At 45.8% G+C, this 19,269-nt stretch overlaps 9 protein-coding genes across 9 annotated transcripts; 3 read left to right on the top strand and 6 right to left on the bottom strand.

The window, feature by feature from the left end:
- Nucleotides 1-53: 53 nt before the first annotated feature.
- Nucleotides 54-2,656, bottom strand: FOIG_09536 (uncharacterized protein; the record flags this gene model as incomplete). The annotated part of the gene is made up of 5 exons (XM_031209817.1): nucleotides 54-666; nucleotides 736-1,339; nucleotides 1,404-1,855; nucleotides 1,915-2,496; nucleotides 2,583-2,656. 5 exons carry the CDS (start codon nucleotides 2,654-2,656, stop codon nucleotides 54-56), a joined length of 2,325 nt encoding a protein of 774 aa, XP_031060904.1.
- Nucleotides 2,657-2,984: 328 nt separating this feature from the next.
- Nucleotides 2,985-4,030, bottom strand: FOIG_09535 (alpha-ketoglutarate-dependent 2,4-dichlorophenoxyacetate dioxygenase; the record flags this gene model as incomplete). The annotated part of the gene is made up of 2 exons (XM_031209816.1): nucleotides 2,985-3,800; nucleotides 3,869-4,030. The coding sequence occupies 2 exons, from the start codon at nucleotides 4,028-4,030 to the stop codon at nucleotides 2,985-2,987; spliced, it is 978 nt and encodes a 325-aa protein (XP_031060903.1).
- Nucleotides 4,031-6,488: 2,458 nt separating this feature from the next.
- FOIG_09534 (uncharacterized protein) lies at nucleotides 6,489-6,702 on the top strand (the record flags this gene model as incomplete). The annotated part of the gene is made up of 2 exons (XM_031209815.1): nucleotides 6,489-6,550; nucleotides 6,609-6,702. The coding sequence occupies 2 exons, from the start codon at nucleotides 6,489-6,491 to the stop codon at nucleotides 6,700-6,702; spliced, it is 156 nt and encodes a 51-aa protein (XP_031060902.1).
- A 1,551-nt stretch (nucleotides 6,703-8,253) lies between these two features.
- Nucleotides 8,254-9,213, top strand: FOIG_09533 (uncharacterized protein; the record flags this gene model as incomplete). The annotated part of the gene is made up of 2 exons (XM_031209814.1): nucleotides 8,254-8,423; nucleotides 8,697-9,213. 2 exons carry the CDS (start codon nucleotides 8,254-8,256, stop codon nucleotides 9,211-9,213), a joined length of 687 nt encoding a protein of 228 aa, XP_031060901.1.
- A 238-nt stretch (nucleotides 9,214-9,451) lies between these two features.
- Nucleotides 9,452-9,828, bottom strand: FOIG_09532 (uncharacterized protein; the record flags this gene model as incomplete). The annotated part of the gene is made up of 2 exons (XM_031209813.1): nucleotides 9,452-9,574; nucleotides 9,625-9,828. 2 exons carry the CDS (start codon nucleotides 9,826-9,828, stop codon nucleotides 9,452-9,454), a joined length of 327 nt encoding a protein of 108 aa, XP_031060900.1.
- A 30-nt stretch (nucleotides 9,829-9,858) lies between these two features.
- Nucleotides 9,859-10,097, bottom strand: FOIG_09531 (uncharacterized protein; the record flags this gene model as incomplete). The annotated part of the gene is made up of 2 exons (XM_031209812.1): nucleotides 9,859-10,038; nucleotides 10,071-10,097. The coding sequence occupies 2 exons, from the start codon at nucleotides 10,095-10,097 to the stop codon at nucleotides 9,859-9,861; spliced, it is 207 nt and encodes a 68-aa protein (XP_031060899.1).
- Nucleotides 10,098-11,940: 1,843 nt separating this feature from the next.
- On the bottom strand, nucleotides 11,941-12,321 carry FOIG_09530 (4-hydroxybenzoate hexaprenyltransferase; the record flags this gene model as incomplete). The annotated part of the gene is made up of 1 exon (XM_031209811.1): nucleotides 11,941-12,321. The coding sequence occupies one exon, from the start codon at nucleotides 12,319-12,321 to the stop codon at nucleotides 11,941-11,943; it is 381 nt and encodes a 126-aa protein (XP_031060898.1).
- A 1,838-nt stretch (nucleotides 12,322-14,159) lies between these two features.
- Nucleotides 14,160-15,681, bottom strand: FOIG_09529 (uncharacterized protein; the record flags this gene model as incomplete). The annotated part of the gene is made up of 2 exons (XM_031209810.1): nucleotides 14,160-15,112; nucleotides 15,159-15,681. The coding sequence occupies 2 exons, from the start codon at nucleotides 15,679-15,681 to the stop codon at nucleotides 14,160-14,162; spliced, it is 1,476 nt and encodes a 491-aa protein (XP_031060897.1).
- A 2,299-nt stretch (nucleotides 15,682-17,980) lies between these two features.
- FOIG_09528 (uncharacterized protein) lies at nucleotides 17,981-18,706 on the top strand (the record flags this gene model as incomplete). The annotated part of the gene is made up of 2 exons (XM_031209809.1): nucleotides 17,981-18,162; nucleotides 18,388-18,706. The coding sequence occupies 2 exons, from the start codon at nucleotides 17,981-17,983 to the stop codon at nucleotides 18,704-18,706; spliced, it is 501 nt and encodes a 166-aa protein (XP_031060896.1).
- Nucleotides 18,707-19,269: the final 563 nt, after the last annotated feature.

The raw sequence follows: 19,269 nt of genomic DNA, 5'->3' as shown, positions 1-19,269 counted from the left end.
CATCTCCGAGGACATGCAATTTGGCAACTATTTTGGCAGCAGTACATATGCAACTAAAGAGGGCCAAACCCAGTCTCTGGCACATAGCCAAAGTCATGCATTCCCTCCATCCAATCTTCGGGTGTGTCGCAGTTGAGTGACCCCACCGTCAATGTGCTCGGTGGCGGCTTACTAAACTCTGCAATACCGGGCCAGAAGGACCCCAGGAGATAGCGTTCAACTGACAACTGAGTTGAGTTGGTGTCAAATCCTCTTGAGTGCGAGTCGACTCCTCCCATCATGTTCCCACCCTCCCCCATTCCATCCCAGTTCCCGAGCATATTGTCATCTTCAGAGCTCGAGACCTGAGCAGTATTTACTCTTGTCGACGATGCAGCTTGTGGACCAGACATCTCGGCTATTCTTCTAGATTGAGCCACATTGACTCTAGAAGCAGAAGAGGTTTGGCTGCCTTGCGTCGAGACACTCGATGTCTCGTATTCATTCCAGAGTCGTCTCAGCATCCCGCTGTATGTACGGCATATATGCAAGTCGACTGAGGCGGCCTCGTCCATGACCGAGATGAACCGATGGGCCAGCCGCATCGTCTCGAGCTTTTGCGTGTCTGACTGGACTGCCCCCGCCTTGAGTACTTTGTACAAGAACACGGCTGCATAGAGTCCGTACCTAAAGGGATGCCCCCGTGAGTGAGTTGAGATGGTAACGAACAGACAAACAAACAAACAAGAAACTCACGAGTAGTAGCGCGACGGCAGATGGCACAAGATCTGCCGAGGCTCAAGAGAGATCATGCGTTGTAGTAGATTTCTCGCCGCTCCAATAGCAGCGTAAATGTATGGGCCATCAGGTGACGCCATGATGCCTGTCGAGAACACGTTGCAATGGCGCTTCTGGGTCGTACCTTGGGACTCGGAGCACAAAGTCTCGAATCTCGACAAGACTGCTTGGAACGAAAAGGCGTTGACGTACAAACAAACGTACTCGTACATCAAGGCAAGGGTGCTTTTGATCTTAGGGGGTGCTTCTATATCGCTCCATGCTGTGTGCCAAGTTGTTGTAGCCTTTGAGAAATCGTCCATGTAGCGAGCGTAGTCGCCGTCGCGAATCAGAGATAGAGTCCTGCTCGCGGACGAGTAGAGGATCCCATGAGCGTTGTACAGAATCTGGGTCAGTTCCAGCGTAGAGTGCAGCACAGAAGCAAGGTCTCCTCCCTCCATGCCGTGTAGCTGTCTCAGACTCGGAAAGTCCCGGGCTGTAAAGCTGGATGACAATGATGGCCCACGAGACCAGAACGACTGCCCAAGGCGCACTGAGATCTGACGATCTGCGAGATAGATGACTGCAACGACAGAAGATGGTCAAAAAAAATGTTGTTTTCATGAGCAGGATACCGGATGACTTACAGATCCAGATCAGCCGCTTTCGTTCGTTCGATTCGGAATGATTGTTACCCCCCCGGAAGGCTGCCTGATCCAGCCGGATGAGGTACCCCAGTCGAATTGCCAGTCCAACGAGAGACCATGCAGTTTGGTCTTCGCCAACGAGGTTCTTGGGCCCGTTTGGTCTTGTGTGAGATTGGATGTGCGGCAACCATTCAGACAGGAGCAGTAACCCTGCGATAGTCTGCGGGGTATGAGTCCAGGGATTTGCCAGGGCTATCTCGAGAAGAAGCTGCTGAGCATAATCCCAGCAGTAGCGATGGGTGAGGTAATGCTTGGGCGAGTCTCTCGAAGCAATGGTGAGGAGGGCTGTGAGCAAGAATTGATCGGCTTTTTGGATCCTCTCCATGCATAGTGATGTCCCAAGCAGATAGCTAGGGACAATGGGACAGTAATGGTGATAATTCTGAGAGAATCTAGAAATTGCCCGTGTTGGTTGACGTAGCTGGACCAACTCTTATCAGCAACGACTTACATGTGAAGCAGTTCGGGGAGGAGAGCAGGATGCAATATGCCCCTCTGGATCAACTCGTAGTTATCCAGAACAGTAAACGAGGGTTTGCTGCGGCTATCTGACGGTGAACCCTGTCGTCGTGCGGGGGTGGAGCCCGGGCCTTTTTTAAACGGAGGTGGCTGGGTCGAGGTATGAGTGGGCGAGTTGATGTTTACCGTGTCTGTATCTGCGACAACACTTCCAGACGGAGACGATTCAAGCTCGTTCGAGTGAGCAAGAATTTGAAGAGCATCGGATGGATTTCGCAGCTCCATACGCATGCCATTCTCAGTGTTTTCTTGAGTGTAATCGGCATCATCATTTTCGTCTGTGCTGTTAGAGATCACCGCCGACTCGTCACCGTTGTAGCTTGGATAAGATGTCGAATGGCTTTCGGATGCTGCCTGCTGAAATGTCGTAGAGCCTCGTAACGAGCTCGCAGTCTGTCGAGTTTGCCGACGAGAGCGCACGCCGCGGCCTCGGTTAGACTCGGCAAGAACACACTGAGTTCCGGTCTCATGGCAATAAACACAAGGGGGTTTGCCAGGTTCGCCGACACCGTCGCTGTTGACAACGGCACAATGTCGAATTTAGTCACGATGCCATGACGAGAGAAGGAATCCTTCTTGGTGGGGATGAGAGTCTCTTACAGATAGCACTTTGTTTTACGTCGACGGCAGGTCAAGCATGCCTGATAGGATCGTTGGCCGATTGTAGGAGTCATAGTCTATTCTATCAAGAAAAGTGGTCGAGAGTCAGGACCACAGGCACCGGCCACCGACTGGGCACTTGTTTTTTTTAATCGGTTCTGATGACTACTCGGGTAGGGTCTGGAGACCGACCCCCCTAGCCTAACCCTTTCCACACGTGGAGCCAGACCCTACCCGAGTAAGTGTCGGCCGGTCTTAATTTGCCGGGGTATACATAGTATCGGCTACTACCTTAAGGAACTACGGCTACCTATTCTGTTTAGGACCTAGTGCGTGCAGAAAATAACAAAAAAACCTTCTAATTACTTATCACGTTGTTTTGTCTATACGTCATCCAATCAATCAAGGGAGACCCTGACGAACATCTGTGTGTTCGTTGAGGCCCCAAGCTTGGCTGCTGTCGTCATGAACAGTGGCACGTCGCATATCCCTCTTGTGCTTGAAAGCAAATTCACCTCCCATCGCCCTGTGCATGGTACACGTGTTGTCCCAAATAACCAGATCGCCGACGTCATGCCAGTCAATGGTCATGAGGTATTTCTCTTGAGTCGCATGCTGGAAGAGTTTGTCGAAGAGCGACTGAGACTCAGTAGGTTCTAAGCCTTCGATATGGTGAATATGCATAGCAAGATAGAGGTTCATACGACCTGATCTCTCATGCTTTTGGACTAGATGGTGACGGCCCATAGGGTAATCGGCCGGCTCGATATTAGCGAAGTGTTCGGGCGCAGCTAGCTTCTTTGAGTGTAGGATAGAGTGGGCGGCGATATAGTTATTCTCGGTCAGCTCTTTTTTAGTCTCTGCATCAAGACCATCCCATGCGGCCCTTGTGTCGCAGAATTGGGTGCTGCCACCAGTGTTGGCTGGTGGGAGCTCGTGAGCCAAAAGTAGTGAATAGCCAGCACGTCGTGGGTTGAAACTTGAATCAACGTGAAAGTAACTATTGCCTTTGTTTGCCTGGGCACGGGCGCTCAAGGGGTCAACGATGGAACCATCTGCCTCAATATTGCCAACATCAAAAAGCTCATCGTATTCGAGGCGGTTCTTGCGGCCGGCTTTATTGTAGGGTTTCACGTCGTCCAGCTCTCCTAGGGCCCGTCCCAGCTGGACGTGACGCGCATCATTTAGATTGGTCCTGCGCAGGACAATGACACCGTACTGGCATTGACGTGTTTGTTAGTAAAAATAACGTTATCATGATGGACACAAGTAGATCAAGTGCGCACCTTGGTCACCAGTTCTTTGATCAATTCAGCGTGAGCTTGAGTCACTCCAGTGGAAAAGTCTAGTCCATGAACCTCTGTTCCAAAAGCAGAACGGAGCTCTCGAACCTTGGGAGCGGTCTTGCTAAGCGGCAGGGTGGTAGTAGTAGTAGCTGTAGCTGACATGTTGAGAGTCTTTGATTGTAGGGTTGTGATACAAAATTGACAAATTATCGATGCAAAATTCTTGGGACTTTCGAGAGCGAATGGTATTGATGCGCTTATATCTATTTTTCTTGTTCATTATTGGATACGTTAGGCAATACCAAAGCCGATCGCATTGGCAAATCGCTGGACCAAAATGTTGTGTCTCATGTTACAGTGTTACCGATGCAGATGACACGGTGTAACACTGAGTTGTAGCTTTTCGAGCCCCAACAGCAGCCTGACTCGTCAGAGTGACTCCTTCGTGTTGACGATCATTTGCATAACATAGCCCTCCGCTGCCCAGAATGCCTTTAGTTGCTATTCGAATCCGCGGTGAATATTGATACATACTTCCCATATTCTCTATTCTTGGAGGGCATGTGTGTGCTATCGGCTATCTAAGAGATCAGACCGGTTTTTGCATTACATACAAAAGAGGGCCGGGCCGATGATTCGGCTGCAAACCCTGACAGTTGCCGATCGGGGAGTGGCGAAAGATGGGGCGCCACTTCTTTAGTTCCTTTTTTGGGGTTTGGTTTCCCCGCTGACATGTAATCGCCGGTTCTTAGTCTTGATTTTGTGACTCCAAGTTCCAGGGGTTTTAACTCTGCAGATCTTGTCTATGACGAAGAGAGAGCCAAGAGCGCTGATAAAGATGTCCATAGCGATGCGCAGTGATACTCAGCGAGTCGAGCTGTTAAATACTAGACCATAATTCCTCTAGCTTAGGATTATAGTATCGCCGTCTTAGTTCGGAAGCTGGGGAAGTAGGATATAGATTCCAAAACTGATGCCGACAGGCCAGGTTACTTGCTCGGTCCTGAGATTTGTATTGGACAACGACTAGGATTAGGAGGCAGGAATACGTACAAAAGCCCTCATTTAGCAATTTCAGCTAAGAGCTAATTCCCAACAAAATCGGAGCAATAAAAACAAACCCAGAACTCAAAGCCTTGGCGAAGCTGAGCAGCAACATACGCCAAATGATGCTGAGATCCTGCGCAAGACGTGGTTGAGAAAGGCTGTTATTATCGCTTTCTCTGGTTGAAACCTAAATGCTGATTATGCGAAGTCTAGACGTAAAGCTAACTGGTGTGCAACAGACTGTTCGCAGCAACCTTTCTTCTCAACTTCAACTTCAACAAGTTCTCCAGCGGCACCTACATTCCCTTCGCTACTTCTAACTTTCAGAGATACTCCGCCCTATCTACTGCCAATGTCGTTGGTGCCATCATGAGCATGGTGGCTTTCCCCATTCTCGCCAAGTTCTTCAGTGTAAGTTTACTGTATATATGTGCGATATACCGATGCTAATGCCTTGCCTTGCCTTAGGTCCTTGACCGCGCCGAAGGTCATACCATAGCGGTACTCTCCCTAACCCTCAACGATATCATGATCTCCAGTTCACAAAGCAATGGATGTTCATTGTATGTCATTGATAGCTATGATTGTTAGTAATGTGACTAATGATACGTGCGACAGGCCGGAACTCTCTCAGTCTGTGGTCCAACCTGCCTAAGGCTATTGCCACCATCCCGACTCTCTACTTAGGCACTTTAGTTGCCGAAGAAATGTTAGAGCATTCAACCTGGCAATGGGGTTATTAGATATAGGTTATTATTCTTCCTATCAGTACTATCCCTTTAATAGGCACTCTCTATATTCTTTAGTGTCAGGCCTGTAAGGCAGGATATTATCGCGAGGTGGCATAGGATACTATTTATAAGTCTATTCCCTATACCATCGTTCATTCCGTCTTATCTATATTAACCTCGATATAGTGGATGCCTTTCTCCTTGTTGCAGGCCTCCTTCTTCTTCTTATCCTATTATCTTTAACTAGTACTAGAAGAAACGACAGATAGAGCGATGGTGGTAATATTACTATGCTTATCCTTAGTATTATCCTTCTTAGCGTTTTCTTTATATTAGATACTAAGGTCGCTAAGTCTCTGTTTGTTCCTTTTTGTATAATACTTAAATACACTATTATCGCAGCTTGCGGCCTGGTTATATTACACTTAATACACTATGCCCTTTTTATGCCATTCTTCCCTATCTACCTTTAGGCTGCTGGTAGGTTTATCCTAGGCCATGCCACACATGTCTAGTATATATTTGATATTATTCCTCGCCATATTGAACCTAAGTATATTGATAATATATAGTAATTCCCTCTATATACCATTGCAGGTAGCTGCCATCTTTATTAGCCTATTTATAAAATACATAAAGCGCATTTAACCTTCTATGTTCTTTAGAGTCCCTATTACTATTCTTAGCTAAGGTCTCTTAATCTACTTTATTATTCAAGATAGGGCGCTAGTAGTAGCAATTAAGCTAGCTTTGTTATAGCGAAGGTCCTAATTGGTATTGGTATTACCTTTCAGGGCAGAGGCGCTTATATTGCTATTTAAGCGCTTATCCCTGAAGAGGATATGCCTGTTGCTACCCTGGTGTACTTTGCTCCTATGAACCTTGCAGGTATGATTGGAGCTTGGTTAGTACCCCCCTTGAAGATATTCTAGAACCTGCCTTAATGCTAATGGACATTCTAGTATATCTGGTTCCATCTGGAATGAGTACCTCCACAAGAAGTCAATGCACGACTTTCCCGACGAAGTCAAACCGCAGGCGACGGCCATCTTCTAATCGTTTGTTTTCGCCCAAAAAGTTCCCTAAGGGGAGGAGTCCTGTCCGAGGAGCAATTGACAAGTTATATCAAGAAACCTAGTAGTTTCTAGCCATCACTGCACCTGCCGTTCTCGCATAGATGCTAATTATTATATTCTTTATTAAGAATGTGAACTTAGAGAAGGCTGATGATATGAGGATAGCAGATAATAAGTCTCACTAAGATATTATTAATCTGTCAGTTAGGGCTAAGAAGTCTATAATTTAGGATACTATCTAGGCTAAGAAACAATTAGAATCAGGCGGGATGAGGACATGGTACTCTCTTGATGGACATCTGTATGGAGTAGAATGGATATCAGGTTTAAGTGTAGAACATTTATAATAAGAAAATACCAAGGTTAGCTGCTTCGTAGTATCGGCGTGGTTATTAAAACGGTTGCATAACCCATTAAGCCATAAAGTAAAAGATCAGCTATAATCACTATGTAAGCAATTATAATAATACCTACAGCTTTATATATAAGCCTTATAGCACTCTTATGGGCATAAATGTAACAATTATCACCACGTTACAGTTTTAACATATAAAGGATTTTGAAAAGGCTAGACAAAGAGTCCAAATCTTTAGGAAGCACTATACTAAGTAATCTCAGTATCTTATGCTGATATTTTAGCGCTACTAAGCACATCGGATATCAACTAGCAGATAACCATTACCCCAAGCAGGGTTTGCACCCCTTACCTTCCCATCGCCTCTTAAGCATTTATCTATAATTAATCCTGCGCCTCGAGCGATGTCCTTACGATTAGGCCAATTAGAAATACTACACTTTATATATAACCTAACTAGGGTATAGACTTACCAAGAGGAGGTGGCTGTCTCGTGTGGGAGGAGTCCTCTAGCCAAGCCAACAATCTGGGTATTTCCACGCCTGCAGAAGACGACGCCAAAGACACCGGCCATACAAACTTGGTTAAGACTGGCAAGGTAGTTAATGCATTCAACGGCCTCCTGGACCTAGTTAGAGTTAAGTCATGTCGCCAAGGTATATTGGGTGAGCTTTCAATACATATGTTAGCTAGCGTATTTTCAGGCAAGTCGTCCCTGCATGTTGTGTTATCCTGTTCAAGGAGAGAAGATGGTCTTAAAGTTATAATTATTTAAGTTATTTTATACCTTTAAAGAGCTTATTATGTTAATTATAATGGGCTAGGAGATATTTATATAAGGTTTTTCATAAATTTAAGAACTTTATATATCTTGCAGGTATTAGCATGCTTTGTAAGCAAAATGGAGCGAGTGACCTGTTAAAGTCTTATGCCACTCAAAGAGATACTGGAAGCTCTGAATTAACAGGATTTGAATGGCCGCTATGTGCCGGGAATCGCCGACACTACTCGGATACCGGCATAAACCTTGCTGTGGTCTAGTTTGGGTAATGTAATCTATGAAATGAGCCATCTGCCCTTACTCACTGACGCCTTTGAATAATAAAATAGAAAGTTATAAAAATCAACAAAGTTTCAGATACAGAAAACGTGAACAAGGAAGGCGAATTCGATCCTATGGAAAGCCCGCCGCCCTGGGCTATGTGGCTTCGAGTTCCTACTCTGCGTGTAATAGCTGATGCGTTCGCTACCTACTCCAACTGGAATGCTCCTCGCCCAAGCCGAGCCATCTGGCTCAATTCCACGTTGGGAGCCAAGACGCAGCGACGAGCAATTAGAGTCGATGTGTACGAACCATTGCACCAAGACCCTTGTACAGACAGGCGTCCGGCCATTATCAATTTCCATGGCGGCGGAGTGACCGTGAGAAGGGGAACAGACGATGCCACCTAGGCGAGCCATCTCTTGACCAACTTGGGTGCTACTGTCTTCACCGTGAACTATCGTCTTGCACCTGAGTTTTCCTTTCCGACACATGTTGAAGACTGTTTCGATGCCAGTGTCCAGATTTGCGAGTAAGCCGATATGCTTGTCATCGACCCAAAACACCTGGTCATCAGTGGATTTTCCGCAGGTGACGGTCTGGGTCTGGCTGTTTGGGTCCTCCTCAACAACGCTGAAGAATGGGGCTACAAGGTACCACTCCCTACCCCCAAAATCGCGGGCCTTGCTCTATTCTATCCTTCGCTGGATCAGACTGTGTCCAAAGCACGGAAACGTGAAGGGCTCCCAAGACAGGATTTACTCTTGCCCAAAGGTTTAACTGATATATTCGACGCTGCCTATCTGGAACCGGTACCAATTTCTGAGCGAGGTGATATCCGGTTATCGCCTTCGCTTATGCCTGAGGACTTGGTAGAACGACTGCCTCCAGTCTGTTTCTGCCTCTGTGAGCACGATATGCTTACCGCAGAGGGGATTGCATTTGCCAAATGTCTTGAAGACCATTCTATTGAGGTTTATGTGAGGGTCAGTCCTGATGCACGGCATGGATGGGATAAAGCACCGAACCCGGCAGACACAGTTGCGCAGGCATATAACGAGGTTTCAGAGCTCATAAGAAAGTGGCTAGAATAATACAACATGATAAAAAGAAAGAGGATAAGTGAGAGGACTAGACCTTTATTGAATTTACTCTTAACTAAGATTCGTGAATGTCTGCTCGTTGGTTATGTATCATAGACCCATAAAGGTTAGATAAGTTGCTACTCTATAGATATTAAGCCAAAGTTCTATAGGCATTTATGTTACCAGGTTAAGGCCTATGTACTACAGCAATCTCCAATATTCCTAGATATTAGCAAGCTGATCCACCCTAGAGTCGAGAGATAACATGATCGAAAATCCGGTCTTGCACAGGCTTCATCAGATCGTACGATAAGTGATCACTAGCAAGTTGACACTTGCAGTTAGGGCCGAAGGAGCAGACAATATCATTCTATAGGCCCAGTGTTAGTGACAGGTTATATCTGGATGAGAAATATAAACTTCCAAGCAGATATCAGCGACCTTTCCACTGCGGTCAAGGCCATCGTTGAACGTAAGGATGCTGTCATTTGACTGCAAAGAGTGGACTGCATACAACCCATATGCAGTGCGGTTTTCATGGTGGCCTTGACTGTCGTAGTTGGAGAGTCTACCAGGCGTGCGATACGGGTTACCAACCATCACAACGCTGCTAACAGCGGCCATACTTGCATCACCAAGTTCACTTAGCGCTCTCTAAACCACAGTTGCGCCCTGAGAATAGCCAAAGAGGAAGTACTTTTGCTTCAGACAATCCTGAAGGCCATATTTGATGATGTCGGTAACGAACTTTACACCACTGGTAACATTCTGGTCGAATCCAGCTGGGTAGACGACGGCTTGGCTGACGGCGCCAGTATTGTTGGCCAAAATTCGCTGAATAGTATTTTAGAACATAAGGGATACACCCTGCGGCTCTCCAGATCCTCGGGCATCAAGAAGTTCTGGGTCAAGGATTAGTATCTATCTCTTGTATATGCGGAAGCGGGCACAACTAACTGTAGGTAGCACATGGCTTCAATCGCTCAGGAGTCGATAAATTGACGCGGGGAATGGCGAGATAACCTGAATCGCCACAGCGGCAGCCGGACTCAGCAGAGGTAGCCGTAGCGATGCCAGATAGAGTGGACAGGAAGAGGACTTTAGGAGAAACCATATTGAAGGTAGGTCGTAGATGTATGTTGTTAGGGAGTTTATGAAGTCACAGAATTTAGAACGAAAGAATGGAAGAATAAGTTGCTGTTTGGAATTAAACTATGCTGGATCCATGATTCCATTTTATTTATGTATTGACTTACAATGCCATCTACGCAATAAGACATTGAGGCTAACGGATATTTGACACATGGGTCCAGACTAGCGTGGACCTCGTATATCAGTACGAAGCATAGACCAGTTTCAAACTTTTAATGCAAAGTTAATTTTATAGGCGAGGGCAAGTGTATTGCCCTCCCATTGGTCTGACCAGCTACCGTGGATATATACGCGCGTAACCAGTCTTCCAGGAGCTGCAATCTGAATATGCCAAGCCAGATGTTCCTCAAGAAAATATTTATGTAACTTACTTACGTAAAGCTCTTCTTCAATTCCAGTTCGCAATGTCCGATCCTCTCCTGTAAATGCAAAACCCTTCTTAGAACATCCAAGGCAAAATTGCTTCTCTCATTCTTCAGTTCTGCACACATGACCTTTTAAAGACGGCTTACTATAGCTGCACTTACTGACACTGTCGGATTTCAGTGGACGGTTGATTCATCAAAGTTAATTGCAAAACTATCATCATAGAAAGCCGAACGCTGGACTTGTGCTTAAACCATTACAGTTAGCGTAGGAGGAGAAAGGTGGTACCGATCTCTTAGTCATCTAAGCGACGTACTTGATTCGCAATCTGAATCTTCAGCCTAGCTCGCTGTTTTGGACCAGGATGTTGATAACTCTTATTAGGTACTATAGGAATGCGGCGAGCACACAACAAGACCAGGACAGGCTGCCTGATATGCAAGCGAAGGAGAATCAAGGTTTGATCGTTACCACCCTTTAATTGGACGCTCACCGACTCACCAATTGGCTCACAGTGCGACGAGACGAAGCCGGCTTGTAGAAACTGCCAGATCCGTGGCACCTCTGAATGCTTGTATGAGGCGCCAGAGGCCTCTCGATCAGCAGAGACCTTAGTACTGACAGGTCAAGGTCTCCAGCCGGTCAATGGCATCTACACGCTTCAGCACCTGGGTCTACTGCATCACTTCACATCCTCTACGGCGCTGACACTCTCCGTCCACGGACAGGTTCAGAAGCTATGGCAGGTCGACATACCGCATATCGGATTATCTTTCCCATTTGTGATCCACGCGATTCTTGCCTTTTGCTCAAGCTGCAGGATCCGATCGCTCTGGCGTTGTTTGCTTGCTTTGCTGGTTTGATGCGAGAGATGCACTCTATGTGGTGGACTCACGGCCGCGGGGAATGTTGTATCAGCCAGATCTATTACAAGCTGAAAAGAGAGGAGGAATGGCTTGTTGAGTATGTCGTGAATATAATCGACTGACGATGCAGCATTCTACGCGTTCATCTCTTTTATTCTTTATTTATTAAGCAAGCTTTTTACCTTTCAAGGGTATGATATTTAAAGTTATTCTCAAGTGCTTAGAGTGACACATCTTATGACGTATTGGGTATCTGACGCAGCCCTCCCTTTCAGCATTATAGTAGAAATACATTGTGCTTGGAGCTATCACCAACCTTGAAACCAAGATCAGTGGAACTAACTATGCTCTGTCAATTAAGACGTCCTTCGCTTTGGTCTTCAATATAGTTCAAACTATAATCAATAGCAAGCCCAAGACTGATGACACCGCCGGTCATCCAACAGTTGTTGCAAAACCACCACCATATGTTCCCTGGATCCTTGAGTCTGACGCGTTTGATCATAGCACCAAGCGTCAATGTTGCTCCCCCACAGCTAATGGCGTAGAATGTGATGCCAGCTCCGGTAGCAACTCCAGCCCCAGCTAACAGTCCCACCATGCTGGCCGCTAGCCCTGCCAGAATAAATTTCGTATTCGCCTTGTGTTTTAAGGCAATACTTTTTATACCAACTCCCGCATCATCGTTGATATCCATGTGGGCGTAAACCATATCATAAAGAACCGTCCACATGATGTTAGCGACGTATAGGCATCCAGCAGCTAGAAACATAGTCGAATCTGATATGATATCAACGCCAAGGGCAGGGAATCCCATCAAACTACCCCATGAAAAAGTTAAACCAAGGATGAACTGAGGGTAATATGTGATTCTCTTAGCCAGGGGATAGCTCACAACCAATAACAAGCTAGGAATTCCATATAGTATACATGATGTGGGAAACTGAAGAAGGACTCCTAGACCTGCAAGAAGATTAAAGCTTGTGAAAACTAAAGCCTGGAGTGGAGTAATTGCGCCTCTTGCTAAGGGTCGCAACCGGGTCCTAGCCACATGAGGATCTAGATTCCTGTCCCAGAGATCATTGATAGCACAGCCGGCTCCACGCATAATCACAGCCCCAGAGAGAAATAAAATAGAGGTACCAATGACAGAACCAGGCGTGGTTATAGGGGTCGTTGAAGAGGCAGCCATTAATGTTGAAAAAAGACACGGAAAGAAAAGGTAGTATATTCCAACTGGATTGTGTAATCGAAGTAGCTCAGCGTAAGGAATCCAAGATGTCGGCAGTTTAGAGAGAAGATTGGTCTGGGGCAGGAGAAAACCGGGCTTGTGAGAAGACTTGGTATGAAATCCTGACCGATTCGCAATGCAAGTGGCGGCATTAGATCGGGGGGTTCGAGACAGTTGTTTCGGCACATCATCGGGCTTTTGAGAAAAGAGTTTGACTCGCAGTAGTGATGGGGCTTTTAGGAAACGATTGCTGCAGGCACATGACGAATGCCAAGTGGTGAGGCTAGGAAGCCTGCTGAATCTCATGCTTACTTTAGTCGGCTCTGACCTTGAGCTTGAGGCCGATAATCGGTTGAATGATGTTGATGTAATTTAAAGTTGTTCGGATCCAAAGAAGGGGAAGGTCACATGACTAGGGTTATAAAGCAACGCTATAATAGGAAGTGCCATACGGTCGCTCGGAGATTGTATTAATATAATATTTCCACGTTTTGCAAAGCAGCGCCAACCGGAAATTCGCCATACACCATTACATTTCATTCGGAGTCCGTGTTTTACCCGGCATTACCTTTCTAATAGGTTCGTATATTGCGTCAAGTGAAGTGCATACATTCCTTATAATAGGATTTAAAATTAAACTAATAAATAAATATATATATATACTTAAGTAGCTTATATTTACATAAGCTAGACTTAATATAAGTTATAAGCTAAATTATAAGCCCTTTATAAGCTATGTTATAAGGCTTATATCTTAATATATGGTATAAGACGTGAGCTATTATATAATTAGTAAAAGGTTCGTAGTGTAATGGTTGCAAAAGCTGCTAAGCCACAGGGCAAAAGATCAGGCCATAATCGCTATGCAAGCAATTATTGGTGTGCTACAACTGCCTTATAGAGGCCTTACAACGCTGTGACGGGCACGAATCGTAACACTTAGGGTATATATAATATAAGTGCTCTTCCATTTAGGATATAATATATAGCCTAAATTACTACCGACCTAGCAGTTAGGTTAAGTCTAATAAATATTATTATCAAATGAGAGTAAGAAGCAGCAGCCCTTTAGTTGGCTGGCTCTAAACTTAGTCTTTGTTGAGAGATGGAATATTATCCACTAGCTGAAAGAAACCTGATTTAATAGTATTAACTATTAATGTTTCACCTTCACGGTAAACGAGGCTGTTTTGGTAAGACCAACCACCGAGTACGAGACCTTAACTGCTTGCTTGCATTTTCTGCGTGGGTCAAAGCCAGAGATCGAATAGCCGCCATAACCCTCGAATGATTCGTCATCTGTGATACCGTCCGAGTATCGTGCAGAAACAACCATGCCTTCAAGGTCGAGAGACTCGCCAATGCTGTAGACGCGCCTCTTGGGGGGGGATTATGTTACTAGAGCGTAAGTTTGTCCCGCGAATGGCTGCATGCTCAGCGGCCGTGAGAGACCAGATGTGGCCGTGCCGAATGACTCCAAGTGACAGATTGTAGTCGGGCTTCTGCTTCCAGTTCATTGGCTGCCAGTCTGGGTTTCCAACATCCGCGGTCCAGTAAGGTTGGTATTGCTTTTCCATGAATTCTCCTGACGGCGAGCCAGCCCACTTTTGGTCTGCGTACATGTAGTAGCCTTTGCCCCGAAGATCCGCAGCGTTTGCTTTGAAGACAAGCGGACCCTCGGCGTACGTGGTGTTCATTGTGCGATGCGTGATGCGTGTTGCAACGAGCTGCCATTCATCTGGCTGTGCGAGGACGGATCGTGCTCTTTCTTGATAGAGATCTTCTGAATCACATGGCAGTCCATACCAAGTAAGATTTACTCCTGTGGAATTGCGGTCGGAAACTATGCGTTGGTAGTATCCTTTCCCGTCCGGGATAATGACTGGATCCAGCGTCCCGTGCCCAGTTCGCGTTGTCATCACTTTTGCAGGGCTAGAATTGACGAAATCCCAAGTCGTTGAATAAAATGTTTGCCCTCCAGTCAATGGATAACGTCCATTGGGATCACTCTTGTCACTGGAGTAATGCGTCCCTTTTGGGTACATGCTCGAAGTCCAGAAGACAACAAAGGCTCCGATTTCAGGATCCCAGATAGCCTCTGGGGCATATGTCATTCCGGCTTCCTCTGGCGATACAAGGACATGGCGCTGTTGGGACCAGTTCCGCAGATCGTCAGATTCCCAGACCTCGATGTAGCGACTCGCACCACTTTGAGCCCAGTCCCAGTCCTTCCACCCATACTCTACACCGTCAACGTTGAGATCAGTCGCAATGAGGAAGAATCTGTCGCCCTCTGGTGTGCGTACAACCACGGGATCCCGGGTGCCATGCAGCCTTACCATCATTGGTGGCCACCCAGGCCGTCGGATCGTTACCCACGCTCGTTGCGAAGTAAACTTGCTGGCCTATGTTGGAATTCGACCTTGCAAAATTTGTCATTGCGTAACGGGAGAACTGGGCAAAGTCAACGGACGGTTGTACCGTGACTGGAAATTGGCGACAAAGCGGCCGATAACCGCCGTCTTCGAGGCACGCCGTCAAATGGGCCGTGACAGCATCAGAGTGAACGGGCGGCAGCTTGACGACACCTGCAGCAATTCTACCACGAGGCCTATCCGACACTACATCTGGATGAGACGATTTCCAGTGTATGTATACACCTGGATACGCCGGTAGTTCAGTTGGGAGATGCAGATAGCCACGAACATTGTCGGCATTAGGAATAACGATGTTGTCTAATACTTTTGTGCCAGATACAGCTGCGTCAATGGCAATGCACAAGGAAGATGCAAAGAGATTTGCTAGTACCAAAGCGCTTCGGATGCTGGCAGCCTGGAGAGCCACGTGCTTCGGACAACACATTTGTGATTGTTGGAGCCCGCAGTAACTTCTAGGACGGTTGGGTAGCCAATGCAACGCACTGTTATCTCAAGGGATGATAAAGAACTCCGTGTTTTTAGAGATTCTAGTTACCCTGTATTAAGTTTAACTTAATTAGAGTATTATAAATCTCGAAATGTCCCTCGAATGTGATTTTGTTAAACTTTAACAATCCTCCTCAGATCCCGCTAACTGAAGATCTACTAACACACAGACCAGTAGATAATGAAGCGGTGTCCCATCTGACACAAAACAGCTGACTCAATGCGGTGTCAGTCGTACATGATACGAGAAGATGGAAGCAGGCTACTAGTGGCATTCTGCCCCAAAGAAGGCTGAGCTACGTGACACGGATGCAACGCAGCTCATGAAAGGGTTCACAGCCAGTCTGCCGACCCAATGGAACAAGAGGCTGGTGGCATTTTTTGGGTGGCGGCGGTTCCAAAAGCTTATCTCGTCCAAAAGAATACCGTGTTTTAATTGCCTGTAATCACTAGCCTAAAGTATATTCCCTCTAGTTATCAGTTAGCTCGTTTCAAAACCCTCAACCCTTACTATCTACAAGGATTAGAGGGTCAATGCTCCTCGAGGTACAGTAGCTTGTCTAGCTTGTAAAGACTGGGTTTTTATCACTTGATAAGCTGCAACCCCAGTCTGGGAGGTGTCGCTCGGCACTCGAAGGCTCCGGAAAGAGGATGCAGTATGCCGCTTCTACCATTTTGGTGTCTACAGGGGCGAGAGGTCATTTCAGGGCTGTCGAAGCAGGTTTCAGCGTCGTAATGGCATGCGATTTGAGCCTCAGAGCGGAATTTTCCTAGACAAACATTACCCGCTATTGGATTGAGGTATGGATGCTATTCAGACAGAACAGCTATTAGTTGTACGGGTACCGTCACATAAGCTGTTGAATGACTATCTTGGATTAGTCAGTTATGAACTGGGAACTAGACATCCATCATTCCAGAGATTGTCACGATAGCCTACTCACCGGGTTGAGTCCTACTTGGCGTCCCATTTGTAGTATAAAGGTGGCTAGAAGTACTCTATAAATTTATCGAAATACATTTTCAAAGGAATACTATCTCCAGCAGCGACGAAAAGGGTTTCAGAAACACATCGGTATTTCGAGGCTGAGGTAACTCTAATGATCGACTCGAGACGCATCTTGGAAAGTAGGAAGGGTCCCAGATCCTTAGCAACAACAGAGGATATCACATTTTTGTGGCAACGTAGCACTTGCTCATCTTGTATGGTTGGACGATTCTTCAATTGCCCTCCCAGGCTTGCTTGGATTGTGCAGTCCGCCAAACGACTGGAAGGTTGGTTCCCTGTGGCAGCCTTCCTGCCAGAGGTACTGTGATAGAGTTGTGAATATGTTGCGACGGATCTGCATGATCTTTTGTAGGGCTATATTGCTGCTGATAGCATCTAATGGTAGGGATTATGGGCTGTTTGAATTGGCTCTCATGTGAGTGACGTACTCGGAGCGGGACGATCGGCACACCCTAGCGCAAGCCGCGGGCGCATCTTCAGGGCGTCAGGGAACGGTAATGCTGCTACTGACTCGTATATAACCCTGGGGATAAGGACTACCCTCAAAGAGCTAGACGACCCTGGTCTAGCGCAAGTCACAGCCTTATAATAAGTTAACCTGTAACTCCCAAGTGTCGCAGACTTTCAAATCTCCGCTAGTTTATGCGAAATCTCCGCGTTTGGATGCTACATACTTTATAAGCTTTGTGGGTTTAAGCCTGCCCCGTCCGCGGTTGATCCATTACCTGGCACCCAGGATGTCAGCATCGCACGTCGACCTGGCTATTACAGTGCCTACCCTGGTAGGATCTGTGTTGTCAACCATAGCCATCGTCGTAGTGCTGAGCCTACATGCGATATCCCCTCCACGTCGACATGTTCGCCACGCCCTTATCATCAATCTCCTATTATGCGGTACGGGCGCCATCAAGAAATTGACTATTTATGGGCTTCTAACAAACCGCTCAAGACTTGGCAGATATGATAAATAATACCATATCGGGCAGTCTGGCACTTAAGTATGGCCCACTTGATCAGGTTCTAACCAAAAGGCAATGTACCGCGAACGCGTGGGTGGGCCAACTCACAGTGCAGACGATTGATTTTAACATATTATTTATATCAATAACGGTTTTGCTCACCGTGCAAAAGGCCTATCTACTACAAGATTCATCATTGCGGAGTGTTCTGTTCATATGCCTTTGTGCATGGATACCAGGGATCATTACCAGTACGTAATTTTTCCAACATGGGACTGCAGTTGACACTCACTGTTTTGCAAGGCTTCACCGCCCTAGGACTACAAGCATATGGTCCGGTGGGCGGTAACTGGTGCTGGATTCAAGCGAAGTATCCTATCCTACGCTGGAGCTTGTCCTTTGGATGGCGCCTCTGCATATTCTTCTTGGTCATCGGCATTTATACTACGGTGTATGTCCAGCTCAAACGGGCGTTTGGCCATTTCGGAGTCTCAGGGTCTACTTCCGACGGAACAAATTTAACGACAGACACAGGCTTGCGCAGTCAGCATGTCAGAACTCCAGCTTGGCCACCCATCATAAAAACACTTACCGTTGCTTATGAACTCGGAACGGTGAATGATGCAGCCAGTTCATCATCCACAGCACCCATGAGCAATCAAGCTCATTGTTACAGTAACGCGGAGCCTGATTCTTCCGCCGCCTCGGCTTCACCCATAAGACAACCGGCTTGGAACAGAGCGTCACCGAACCTACGAAGAATGATGTTGCTGAATGGCTATCCACTAGGATACCTTATTCTCTGGACTCCTGGGGTGATCAACCGATTTATTGAAATCAAAGGTAAATCACCACCATGGCTCGTTGCCTTACTGGCTTCTACACAATACATTGGGCTGGTACATGCAATCACTTATGGCTATAATGAGCAGTTTCGACGCTCTATACAATCATGGAAGGTTTTCCGGCAGAGACGGGAAAGGATTGAGGATTAATTAATAAAATAAGTAGATACTAAGATCCTATTAACCTAATTATAATACAAGTCTTCTTTACCTAATTCGTATAAAATTATACTTAGTATATAATAGGTTGCTTTTTTAATTATAAGCCATAATAGCCTAGTTTTAAATATTAGTAAGTTATTAAGTTTTTATTTTATTTCCTATTTACTACCTATATATATATAGGTAATCCTTATTAAATATTCTTAATCTTAAAGTTAAATATTTATATATTAGAAAAATAAAAGGGTGTTAAGGGTTTCTTAGATTTGCTAAGCAGGATATTCTTAGGTCCCTAACTTATACACTCTCTTATCTTAGTTATCTATATACGATGTAGTCTTTACGGTACTATTCTTTTTAATATGCCTTAGTAATTAGAGTTAAAACACTTATACCCTCTAAGTGCTTTAAGTCTTGAGAGTTAAAGATCTTAGCTTAATAGTATAACTAATTAACATAATTATAGGATAAGGTATTTAATGTATTAATTTTATATATAAAATACTAATAGTAGCTTCTTCTTACTATGGCCTAATACATATTAGACGCAA

This window comes from Fusarium odoratissimum, assembly GCF_000260195.1.
Source record: "Fusarium odoratissimum NRRL 54006 unplaced genomic scaffold supercont1.15, whole genome shotgun sequence".
Lineage (NCBI taxonomy): Eukaryota > Fungi > Ascomycota > Sordariomycetes > Hypocreales > Nectriaceae > Fusarium > Fusarium odoratissimum.
This window is presented reverse-complemented; position numbering and strand designations above follow the sequence as displayed.